The sequence below is a fragment of the Lynx canadensis genome, chromosome D1, assembly GCF_007474595.2.
Source record: "Lynx canadensis isolate LIC74 chromosome D1, mLynCan4.pri.v2, whole genome shotgun sequence".
In the NCBI taxonomy this organism is placed as follows: Eukaryota; Metazoa; Chordata; class Mammalia; order Carnivora; family Felidae; genus Lynx; species Lynx canadensis.
Window position 1 is genome coordinate 99,600,207 of NC_044312.2, and position 11,558 is coordinate 99,611,764.

Below are 11,558 nucleotides of genomic sequence, written 5' to 3' on the forward strand. Positions count from 1 at the left end.
TGCAGGGCACCCACGTTCAGAAAGCCTCCCTGGAAGGAAAAGCACCTGCCTTTCCACCTCTGGAGTGATACCAGCTTGGCTGAGGCCCGGGGCTTGTGGGGAGAGCTTTTTGGCCCTTTCCCAGAGGCAGGAGAGGAGGAGGGAGGCTGGGGAAGCAGGCTGGGGCTCGGTGTTGCAATTCCGGGCAGTGCAGGGACCTTTGCTCTACGAGGTGTCTATGGAGGGGAGGGAACACTGACTCTGGAGGCTGCCGGGATTGGGGTGGGGGTGCCTGGGAGGCCGTCTTTCTGTAAGAGCAGCTAAGAGGCACCGGGGTGAGGAGAGGAAGGGGAGAGACGTGGAACTGGGCTGGTCTACAGGGAAATGCGACTGTCATGGTTGGGGGAAGGGAAGCAGGGGTGAGGCTGGGCTGAGGGGCGGCGGGCTGGGGAGGAGTCAGCATGGTAGGGAAGCTGCCCCATGGGTGTGGGGGACGGCGGCCAGGGTTCTGGTCAGTCGTCTCCAGTCTGCCTAGCAGGAAGGAGAAGTGGCCCGACCCCTCAGCAGTCCCTCCCCTCAGCCTCTCCCCACATTACTTTCCTGGGGCTCCGGTCCTTCACTTGCTCAGCTCCGGCTCCTCCGCCAGCCAGCGAGGCCTCTGGACAGGGGATTGCACCATCCTCCTCTCCCAGCAAGGGGGCTCCAGAGACTGTCCCAGCCAGGAAGTCCGGTGGCCTGGGGATTCGGTGGGTCTGTTCCTCAGCACTGGCCTGGGGCTCTGTGTGTGAGTCTGGGGTGGGAGGGAGGTTACCCTGTAGATCTTAGAAAGTGGTCTCTGGGGAGAACTGAAGGATGATAATGGTGATGGCAGCCCAGGCAGCAACAGGATTCTATTTAGGTCCCAGAATAACTTCTGAAGGGTTCTGGGGGAGGGGGGTCCTGGCTGTGAACTGGAGCGACTCCCACAGGCAGGAGGTTTGTGCCGGGACCCTGGAAAGTGACAGTAGTGAGGGTGTCTAAGAAGCAGTGAGTTTTACTGTGTGAGTGAGCAGTGAGTGAGCTGGTCCTGGCCAACTTTGTTCCCAGTGCTGTCCTTACTTTGGAGTAAGAGGAAGGGGCTCTGACAGAAGCTGGGCAGATGTGCCCAAACACTCTGTGATGGCCTGGAGGGGTCCTTGGGGAGAAGAGGTGGCATGGTGGCCAACAGCTAAGACTTTGGAGTCAGACCAGAATTGGAATCTTGGCTCTACCATTGCCTAACTGTGTAGCCATAGGCAATTTACTTAATCTCTTTGAACCTCAGTTTCCTGATCTGTAAAATGAGCTTAAGAATAGTCATGATATTGGGGTGCCTGGGTGGCTCAGTCGGTTAAACATCGTACTCTTGATTGCGGTTCAGGTCATGATCTCACGGTTCGTGAGTTCAAGCCTAGCAAGGAGCTCTGTGCTGATGACGCGAAGCCTGCTTGCGATACTGTCTCTCCTTCTCTCTGCCCCTCACCCACTTGTGCTGTCTGTCTGTGTCTCTCTCTCTCAAAATAAATAAATAAACTTAAAAAAGAAAGAATAGTAACGACATCCATAGGAATATTGAGAGAAAGGCATATAAAGCCTTAGAACAGGCTGATATGTACGTATACAGCAAGTAAGTGTTAGCGGATATATTAGTACTGATAAGATCAGGAGGAGAAAGTTGCTGAGGCCAGAAAGGAGCCCGGTTCTGAAGACTGTAACATGGATCATTCCTGCAGGAGAGTCCCTTGGTAATGTCCAGGGCTCCAGGAAGAGATGTCCTTGTGGCTGGAGGCCCCTGTGCCTGATGCTTCTCCTGGTAAGCTTCTTCACCCCAGCCCTCTCCCCTGAGCCCACATCTCAGCCCTTCTCCTCCCTCAGGAATCAGCCTCCTTCGTTACTTGCCTTCTGCCATACCCCAGAGAGCAGTCTAGAGTCGTTCTTGGTATTGCTTGCCTCCTTCTGCCCAGACTACCTCTACACTGGTTCTGGTGCTGTTCCCTCCCAATCTGGGCTTGCTGCCGGGGACAGCTGGCATGTCCAGGGCTTAGCAGCACTGGCTTTGAAGAGTTCTGTCCGATCTCTGAAATGGATGCACATCAGCCCCTCAAGGGGACAGAGGTTAACATCCTCGTTTAAGGTATTGAGGTACAGGGGACTGTAAGTGACTAGCCCTAGAGCCCACATGAACCCCGGGGGGCCTGAAGTCTGAGCCAACATTTTGCTGCCCTCTAGGGGTAGAAACAAGTTTGCAGTTTCCCAGAAGGACACAGAGGAAGTGGATGGGAGGGACCTGAGAGACCCCCCTTGTGCCTCTCTTTTGGGGCTAGACTCTGCAGTGGAGCTGTGGGAGCCAGATGCGCAAGATGCAAGTGGCCAGGCGCTGGGAGTCAGCAACTGCGTCCTCAGGGAGGAAGCCAGCACTCCCCAGTCGGCTGGGGACTCCCTGGGGGCAGGGCTGGAGGCAACAGAGCCCATAGTCCTGCTCCCTGGGGTGGATACCCCTCCAGAGTCTACAGGTGAGGAGCTGTTGGATTTGGAGGAGGCAGGGGCTCCCTGGATCTGGGAGAGGTACCTTAGGGCTGTTTACCTCATAAGATCATGGTTAAGTCCAAAGGCTTTGGATTCAACTAGACTTGAGTGATCTAAGTGTGAATTTTGTCTCTACCTTAGGCCTGTCCGAGTCTCAGTTTCCTTATTTGTAAAATGGAAGTAATAATGGTATTATCGCTTCTTGGCCTTTTGGCTAAGAGCAAGTGTAACATCTGTTCTTACCAGTTTAATAATAGTATCTATCTGTAATGGCTGTGTAAGGATGGATCAATGCACATAAAGGCTCAGACAATACCTAGGACATAATAGCACTTGGTATATGAGAGCTACTTTCTCATAACAGACTAGACAGTGTACAGGGAAGGGAATGAAGGTCACTGAGTGCTCAGGGCAGTGGCCAACTGGGCACCAAGCTTTTTTCTTGGAGGAGAACATTAAGGCTCTTCCCTGTACCCAGAGCTCCGTCCGCAAAAACGGAAAAAGGGGCCAGCCCCCAAAATGCTGGGGAATGAGCTGTGCAGTGTGTGTGGGGACAAGGCCTCTGGCTTCCACTACAACGTGCTGAGCTGTGAGGGCTGCAAGGGATTCTTCCGCCGCAGCGTCATCAAAGGAGCGCGCTATGTCTGCCACAGTGGGGGCCACTGCCCCATGGACACCTACATGCGTCGCAAGTGCCAGGAGTGTCGCCTTCGAAAATGCCGCCAGGCTGGCATGAGGGAAGAGTGTGAGTGTCTGGGGGCAGGAGTGGGGGAGGAGGCTTCTGGGAAAGGGGTGCCGGGGTGTGAGGGTAGACAGGCAGCTGAGCCTACAGGGCCTTCCTACATGGTCCCTACGTATAGATTAAAATCTCTTCCTTATGTTTACTCAATGCTCTCTGCTTTTCTGGAGACTCAAACTACCCCTGTGCCCCATCCTTGCTTCCTGTCTCCCCCTTTTCCTCCCTCCTCACGTCCGGCCCCGTCCTTAGGTGTCTTGTCTGAAGAGCAGATCCGCCTAAAGAAACTGAAGCGGCAAGAGGAAGAACAGGCTCAGGCCACATCCATGCCCCCAAGGGTGTCCTCACCTCCCCAAGTCCTGCCCCAGCTCAGCCCAGAACAGCGGGGCATGATTGAGAAACTGGTGGCTGCCCAGCAACAGTGTAACAGACGCTCTTTTTCTGACCGGCTCCGAGTCACGGTAACTGAGGGAGCTGGGGACAGATGGCTGTGCCCAGGGCATGGTTGGCTTCTTGATATCCGACTCAGTATAGTTTGTGTCTTCCGTCCTTGCCCTTCTGGATAGCCTTGGCCCATGGCACCAGATCCCCAGAGCCGGGAGGCCCGTCAGCAGCGCTTTGCCCACTTCACGGAGCTGGCCATCGTCTCTGTGCAGGAGATCGTTGATTTCGCCAAACAGCTGCCTGGCTTCCTGCAGCTCAGCCGGGAGGACCAGATCGCCCTACTGAAGACCTCTGCGATTGAGGTGGCTGGCAAGGCTGAGGGATGACGGGAGGACCGGGGCGGGATTGTCTCTGGCAGGGGCTTCACGACAGCCGCATGGGGAGTTGAAAGTGCCTCATGCCGAGACCAGCCTGCAGAGTCCCTGTTTGAGGTCTGCTGTTGTGTGCAGGTGATGCTCCTGGAGACGTCTCGGAGGTACAACCCTGGGAGTGAGAGTATCACCTTCCTCAAGGACTTCAGTTACAACCGGGAAGACTTTGCCAAGGCAGGTGAGAACTGAGATCAAAAAAAGATTGGGGTGGATGGAGAGACACTTTTGGTCATTGGGCTCATAGTGACTACAGAGACACAGGCCCAGGCTTTGGGTGGCTGTTCAGGGAAGGCTCCTCTTGTTTTCCCAAGATAGAAAGTTGGAATGGTGATCGGCCTCTCTCAGCTGCTCCAAATAGACCCCTGTCCTCTGTTGCATTTGGCCAGTGGTTCTCAAACAGTGTTCTAAGGAATCTGAGGTGGGGTTCTGGAGAATTGTCACCCTGGAGGAGGGTCAGAGAGGCACAGGAATGTCCTTCATCCTTCCTTGAGCCAAACAAGAAACTCCATGTAATATTGTGTTTCTGGATGATGTTTTGCCTAAAGAAAAGATTTTGCACCGAGTCTTAGTACTTAATAAGGAACTCAGTGGTGCCCTTTAAGGAACGTGTGGACTGACTTCACCCTATCTTTCAAATGCTTTTTTTTTTATGAGTTGTGGAACAGAAGCTGAAACGTGGCAACTTCAGGGCCATTTTAGGTTAAGAGTGAACACTCCCTTCCCCGTGCTGCATTACACCTGGAATGTTTTCTCCAAGAATTCGTTCACAGCGCTGCTCTTTGATCCTTACTTGTAGGCTAAGCAGTGTTGGCTTCCTCATATTCAGTTGCTGGTAATGTTTGTGTCATGGGAGTGGGGGTGGGCAAGAATGGACGGCTGAGGGTGTTTTGGAGGGACTGGAACTTCGGCTCAACGGGAGACCGAGTAGTTTAACACCTGAGTGAGTGGGTCTGTAAAATAGGGCCAATGCTATGACTCCATTCTTGGGGTTTGGTAGGTCCTGCTTTCCAGGACAGAGCTCATTGTCTGGTTTCTGGTGACTCAGACCAGCTCATATGCCTCTTGTCCAATACAGGCCACTCTGAGCTTTCTAGGAAGGCCTCCCTTAACTATAGAGCATGACAGTGCCCTGTCACATCTCCTGGCTTCTCTAGTGCCCTGTGTGCTGCTGGAGTGTACAGGCGCCTAATGGGGGCAACTTTAGGACTTTTTTCCAGCTTTAAAAACCCAGCCCTGCTCCTTTTCTCTGCCTTTTTCCCTAAATGCTTATCATCCAGGTCGTTCCCAAGCGTGGCCTCCTCCTCCTCCCTAGCCTCCTCCTTTCTGAACCCTTCGCCATTCTCATGTCCGGGTGTTCCTGCAGCACTCGCGGGCTTGTGCCATCTGAATCTGCACCTATTTATAGATTCATTTATATAAGCAGTTGTGATGCCATCACATTTGCCTTTCATTTCTTTTTGTCAGCGAGGTCTTGGGGAGGAGGAGCAGGGGCCCTCTTTTGTCAGGTCTCCATCCCTCTCTGCATCCACTACTCTATGCTGCAGCCACTAATGATGTGGCCTGATAACATGAGCAGACCCTGCAAGGGTGCACAGACCATCTCCAGAACCTCCGCCTCCTCTCTGTACAAAGGGGCTGTTTGGCACAATTGGAGGCTCAACACCTCAACAAGAAAGGCTTTATAAAATGGGGCTTGTCCATTAAATGTCTCAGCACACACTTGATAAACATCAGGGTGAAAGTACAGGAAGTGACTAACCAAGAAGCCTTGAATGGAAAAGTTAGCAGATGGTTGCTAAAAGAAATCTGAGAGAGCTTAGGGGATAGGGTGGAGTGGGGGAGACTGTGTGATGGGAGAAGCGTTCTTTACATGTCACGACTTTAGGTCATGGTTTGTTGAACTTCACTCTCCTCAGCAAGAAATCTGGCTCTGTTTTTTTTAATCTATTACTTATTTAACAAGCACTTATATAGTATGTGGCACATTATAATAAGGATCCATCATGAGATGAGTACTATTACTATCTCCATTCTGCAGATGGAAAAAACCAAGGCCCAGAGAACTTAAATAACTTACCCAAGGTCACACAACCCAATAAATGGCAGAGCCAGGACTCCAACCCAGGCAGTCTGTTGTCATAGTCCATACCCTCAACCTTATTGCTGTGTTCTTGCTGGGATGTGAAACATGTTATCTCTGGTATTCAAACAAGTAAGGCCTATTGCCAGTGAAAAAGTTTTCTTTGTAAACAAAAATAAGAGTTGCCTCTATTTCTAGTAATGTGGGGTCCTCCAGAATGCCAATAATAGGGGCACCTGGGTGGCTTAATCAGTTAAGTGTCCAACTTCGGCTCAGTTCATGATCTTGCACTTTGTGGGTTCAAGCCCTGAGTTGGGCTCTGTGCTGACAGCTAGGAGCCTGGAGCCTGCTTCGGATTCTGTGTCTCCCTCTCTCTCTGCCCTTCCCCTGCTCACGTTCTGTCTTTCAAAAATAAATAAACATTTTTTTAAATGCCAATAATAGAAGAATTTATCCTTGTCATTCAATTCAGCACCTCCTATGTGCCAGGCACAGCACTATGTGCTTTGCATGCTTTATCATTTAGCCGTCTCAACAGTCTTACAAGTTCAGATGAGCTTCCCATATCACAGATGAGGCTTAGAGAAGTTAAGAAACTTGCCTAACATTACACAGCAGAGCCCTGGAGACTTCTTCGTGCATTCCCAATAGTTCCCCTAAGTTGAGGAGTTGGAGGAGAGAAGGAAGCTCCCACGGCTCGTGCTGCATGCCCCCGCCTCCCTTCTTCCTCCCCAGGGCTACAGGTGGAATTCATCAACCCCATCTTCGAGTTCTCCAGAGCCATGAATGAGTTGCAGCTCAATGATGCTGAGTTTGCTCTGCTCATCGCCATCAGCATCTTCTCTGCAGGTGTGAGGAGGGGCAGGAGGGAAAGGGAGCAAGAGACTTGCACCAAGAGGGGGCTGCAGGCCCCATGGGGCAGGAGTTGTGGGGGTGGAAGCCCATGTCGTGCTACTTCGGGAGATGTTGGGTGTGGCATGTCCCTATTTTGGGGGTTGTGATTTGGGATATGGAACTAAGACCGTGGCCAGACTTGCTCCTCGACTCTCTTGGTGACCTGTAGACCGGCCCAACGTGCAGAACCAGCTCCAGGTAGAGAGGCTACAACACACATACGTGGAGGCTCTGCATGCCTACGTCTCCATCCACCACCCCCATGTGAGTCTCCCGATGGTGTCCTTTTTCCTCCTCCCCACAGGCTTATCCCCTGACACACCTGTTTTCCCTTCAAGACTCCTTCCCTGACTACATCTTGCACAGACAATTTGGTACCTCTCTCACAACTCCCCTACCCTTGCCCCTTCCCTGGGGAGAGACAGAACCTGTATTTGTCCCTCTCTTCCCCTAGGACCGACTGATGTTCCCAAGGATGCTAATGAAACTGGTGAGCCTCCGGACCCTGAGCAGTGTTCATTCAGAGCAAGTGTTTGCACTGCGCCTGCAGGACAAAAAGCTTCCCCCGCTGCTCTCTGAGATCTGGGATGTGCACGAATGACTGTTCTTCCCCCATATCTTCTGTTTTCTGGGCTGGATGGCTGAGGCGCCTGGCTGCCTCCTACAGGTGGAGCTGACTGAGAAGGGCAAACATTCCTGGGAGCTGGGCAAAGGAGATCCTCGTGTGGCATTAAAGGAGAGTCAAAGGGTTGGGAGTTTTGTGGCTGCTGGGCAGTGAGGGTCCTGCTAGAAGTGTGCTCCATTTGAAGATCGTACTGACCCAACCAAATGGATGAACCTGGGGGCCACTTTGCACAAGGTTCTCCAGGGCCCTGCCCCTCCTGCCTCCACCACTTCCTGTTTTCCCCGCAGGGCCCCAAGAGAAATTCGCCACTGTCACTGCGGCTTGGCCATAAATGCCTGGGGGCTGCCTCACTGATAGGTCTGGCGCTGTCTGTACAGAAGGACCAAAAAGAAGATAGAACGAGAGAAAAAAAATCTCTGGATTGGGGGTGGGGGCACGGCCACCATAGAGGAGGAAACCGTCCTTTAGGATCCGCCTCCAGACGCATAACAGAGACAAGTCACAAGTGACAGCCTGGGCAGTGAGAGGGGACTTCCTTTTACCAACCCCATGAGGATAAATGAAATGCTGAGGCTTAGATGCCCCCTTCCCTTTTAGTGACCCAAGTGGGATTGTGTTGTCTTTCTAAGGTGGGGGGGCGGGGTAGGAGGTTGAAGTTTCAGAACTAACACCCCGGTCATGCACCTGTCTTCGTGGGCGCGCTCATAATGCTTCGGGTGTTCCGTTGGCACCTAAAAAAGAGGGTACAACAGCCTATCCTCTAGGGCCCCAGGCCTTGTGGGACAGGAGGAAAAGTGCCCTGACACCAGGGTGTAGGCTGCCCTGCTGCGGGTTTGTCTTGTGGGAAGGGCTGGACTCCATTTCCCACCGGACACCGCGGCACCGTTCACGTCCCCTTCGATCTGCGCGCTCCCTCGTAGGTGAGACAGCGGGCCGCGCCTTCCGGCCTCGGTCCCCCCCGCCGTCCCTGAGTTGGTAGGCTCCACCTCCAGGGCAGCGGCTTTGCAGCCCCGGCTGCTGGGCACTTCCAAGCCGCTTGCAGGGGGAGGAAGCGTGAGGTGTGGGGGACGCTCAGAAAGTCTCAAGAGCAGTTTCATCTTGAGAAGTCGCTCCCAGATTAATCTACATTTCGTCGAAATGGGCGCTATTACCTTGTCACATTAAAATCTCTTTGTGCAACCTGAACAAAAGGTATTCCTTTGAGTCCTCCCCATGGCACGCTTGGCGCTGGGCTGGCCCAGCGCTCCGCATCGCCTTCCCACTCCCACTCGGATAGGTGTGTGCGTAGCCGCCTTTCTCCCGAGGTTGGCTCCACCCTTCAGCGCTCGGCTTGGTGCAGCTCTGTCCCCCCCAGTGGTGCATGGTACAGCCCCCGACCCCCTCAACCTCTCCCTCCCTCGCGGGCTCGGAGTGGTACGCGCCCCCCCCTCCCCCGGGGCAGACACGGAACTGGCGCGCGCTGGAAGCGGCGCCGGCAAGCGACCGACGCTTAGCTGCCAGGGGCGGTCTGACTGGGCCTGGCCGGTTCCCCGAGGCTCGGGAGGTAGGAAGGTCCGGGCCACTCGGGGGCCCTGGAAGGATATTTGGGACGGGACTCCTCGCGGGGGTGAACGGGCTCTGACAGGAAACAGGGGTTCTGGGGGAAGCGGCCTCTGAGGAGGCCCTAAGAGGCGTGTGTGTGGAGTGGGGGGGGCGTGGGGTCTGGAGAGGAAGGGGAGTCCGTCGGGAAGGGGGCGGGGCTAGAAGTGAGAGCGCTCGGGGCCGCGGACCGGGTGCGGGCTGCCAGACCCAGCGCCGCTCGCGGCGGCTGGGCTCGATTCCTGCCGGCCGGACAGGGGCGGGTGAGAACTGTCCAGCAGGTGAGGGGGCGGGCAGAGCTGTCCAGCCCGGGGGCCGAGCCGGGATAAGCACCTGGCGCGTGCGCGCGTGTGTATGTGTGTGTGCATCTTACATTTGATCACGATTTGGAGACCATGTTTGCTTCTTTGGGGAAAAAAAATTGCGGGGGGGGGGGGGGGAAGTGTTTCAAAACTGCTTGTTGGAGGGTCGAGACACCATTTAATCTTTGCCGCAACTGCTTCCCTTCCTATCCTCGTGCATCTCTAAATTCCTCTTCCTGCCCGGCCTCCCCCCCCCCCCCCTTTCCCAACCCTGCCTATTGCCTGCCTTATTGCTCTCGTTCTCCCCCACGCTGACCGGTCTGTGCTGATGCGCTTGCAAGGTCACTGCCTGGGTAGGAGGGGAGAGAGCCTCCTGTTGTGCTCACGTCAGCAAAGATGTCATATCGCTCTCCGGTTCCTGTGGTTTTACTATGACATTCTGCCCCAAACGAGGGACGAATCCAAAGGGTTGGTTAACGTTACCATTTGTAGGCTGAAAAGACATAGAGAACGTAAAGATCTGTGGATTCCAAATCTGCATCTGGAGTGGATGGTGATGGAGGACTTCCGCAGATAGGTATGCGTTTAGGGCTTGATGCCTTTGGAATATAGGAGCTGGAAACCAGGGACTCCCCCTTAGTAAACATGGTTGAAGCAAGAGGCAGAGGCTGAGCCTGGGTTGGTATGAAGACAGGATGTGAGTTATAGGTGATGTTAGAGGCTTTACAGAGAGGAGGGAGAATGGAGAGAAAAGCCTTGGTTATCTCTGCAATCTGAATAACGGGAGGTAGTGGCTATTGATGAGACATGAAGTGTGGCTAAGCATCTATCCTATCACTAGTACTAGAATAGTCACAAGATCTTGGGGTCCTCGTGGCTCTGGAGGGACATGAAGGTTGTAGGGCATGATAATGATTTGAGTTTTATCACATGCTTCTCAAGTGGGAGGGCTGGGATCTCACCAAGGCTAGAGGCCTGATGCCCTAATATGTCAGTAGAAGATACTTCAGGTGTGATATTTGAGATTTTGGCAGGAAAGGGCTCTTGATTTTCAGTGTAAAATAGATTTCAAGGCTTAGCCTTGAGCTCTGGCTCTGTAAATTCTGTTTTGAGATACATTGGCTCTCATCCTAAGTATTTTGCACATAATTATAGAACAAATTATGCTTTTACCTATGCCCCTTTTCATTTCTCTATTTCCCTCCCCTTCTTACTCTGCTTGGGAGGAGTTGAAATCAACTTTATAGTAGTGCCCCACCTACTGCGGTTTGCTCATGACTCCATGGCACTGGAGAGAACCAAAGGACTTTTTGGGTGTTAGTGATACCTAGAAATGAGCATATGGCATGTTTTAGAAACTTGGTTTTGGTTGTGTAGAAAGAAGAAATCTCTCAAAATCCAGAAGTAGGACAAAGTGCAAACTAAAGATAGGTAGGGAAGAAGATAACCTAATAATTAGCAGGTGCTGTCAGTGGAAGAAGTATCTCTAGGTTCAAAGAGAATGAATTGTTATGGGCCCTGGCCGACTCTGGAGTAGCAGCTGCTAGCACTGTGCGGTCACCAAGCAGGGGAGGGGCTGTGGCTGTGCTATAAATAGTTCTGGGAGCCAGAGTCGCCATGGAGACAAACCCGAATCCTATTACCTGCAGGTCCTCTATTGGGAGCAACAGAAGGGAGGGAGCAGAATTTTGAGGATTTGAGAGGTATTGCAGAGCGGTCTATTTATTATTAAGTAGGGAAGAAAAAAGATAGAGCTTCTCATTATCTAAATCAAATAGAATCTTAAGCATACAGGGAGTGTGCATGTCTATGTATGGAAGTGCACACAGCAGCAGAAAAAAGAGTGGTGTGTGTGTAGTGTAATGAGAATGTCTGTGTATACAGTAAAGAAGGTCCTAGTGTGGCCATGTGTGGAGCACAGAGGTACACTTCTGTATGCACCGAGGATAGCTTGTAGTGGAGTGAACCATTTTATTTAGAGAAGTGTATGGGCACCCAACAGGAT

General features: G+C 52.8%; 2 protein-coding genes and 1 pseudogene across 56 annotated transcripts in view; all 3 read left to right on the top strand.

The window, feature by feature from the left end:
• Positions 1-295: 295 nt before the first annotated feature.
• NR1H3 (nuclear receptor subfamily 1 group H member 3) lies at positions 296-8,858 on the top strand. 6 transcript variants are annotated; one of them, XM_030331278.1, is made up of 11 exons: positions 299-314; positions 608-763; positions 1,731-1,810; positions 2,322-2,510; positions 3,002-3,268; positions 3,512-3,720; positions 3,826-4,005; positions 4,153-4,252; positions 6,890-7,003; positions 7,218-7,312; positions 7,503-8,858. In XM_030331278.1, exons 3-11 carry the CDS (start codon positions 1,768-1,770, stop codon positions 7,647-7,649), a joined length of 1,344 nt encoding a protein of 447 aa, XP_030187138.1. In that variant the 5' UTR covers positions 299-314; positions 608-763; positions 1,731-1,767; the 3' UTR covers positions 7,650-8,858. The 6 variants fall into 6 exon arrangements, with proteins under 6 accessions (XP_030187143.1, XP_030187138.1, XP_030187141.1 ...); XM_030331283.1 differs by lacking the exon at positions 608-763 and having other exon boundaries at positions 296-314; XM_030331281.1 differs by lacking the exons at positions 299-314; positions 608-763 and adding an exon at positions 326-398.
• LOC115526671 lies at positions 2,718-2,825 on the top strand (annotated as a pseudogene).
• Positions 8,859-8,944: 86 nt separating the features above from the next.
• MADD (MAP kinase activating death domain) overlaps positions 8,945-11,558 on the top strand; it is a 40,597-nt gene continuing 37,983 nt past the window's right edge. For 16 of the 50 annotated variants that reach the window (XM_030331246.1, XM_030331250.1, XM_030331256.1 and 13 more), the window contains exons 1-2: positions 8,946-9,216; positions 10,046-10,130. The gene's annotated coding sequence lies outside the window, so the exon portion shown is untranslated. Of the gene's footprint in view, positions 9,217-10,045; positions 10,131-11,558 lie in introns of all 50 variants that reach the window. The other 34 variants (XM_032594858.1, XM_032594863.1, XM_032594868.1 and 31 more) reach the window with 5 other exon arrangements.

Coding starts and splice junctions, on each gene's coding strand:
- NR1H3 (XM_030331283.1), top strand. CDS start 1,768: ATGTCCTTGTGGCTGGAGGCCCCTGTGCCTGATGCTTCTCCTG. Junction 3,269..3,511: donor GGCTGGCATGAGGGAAGAGT/GTGAGTGTCTGG, acceptor CCCCGTCCTTAG/GTGTCTTGTCTGAAGAGCAG. Junction 4,006..4,152: donor TGAAGACCTCTGCGATTGAG/GTGGCTGGCAAG, acceptor TGTTGTGTGCAG/GTGATGCTCCTGGAGACGTC.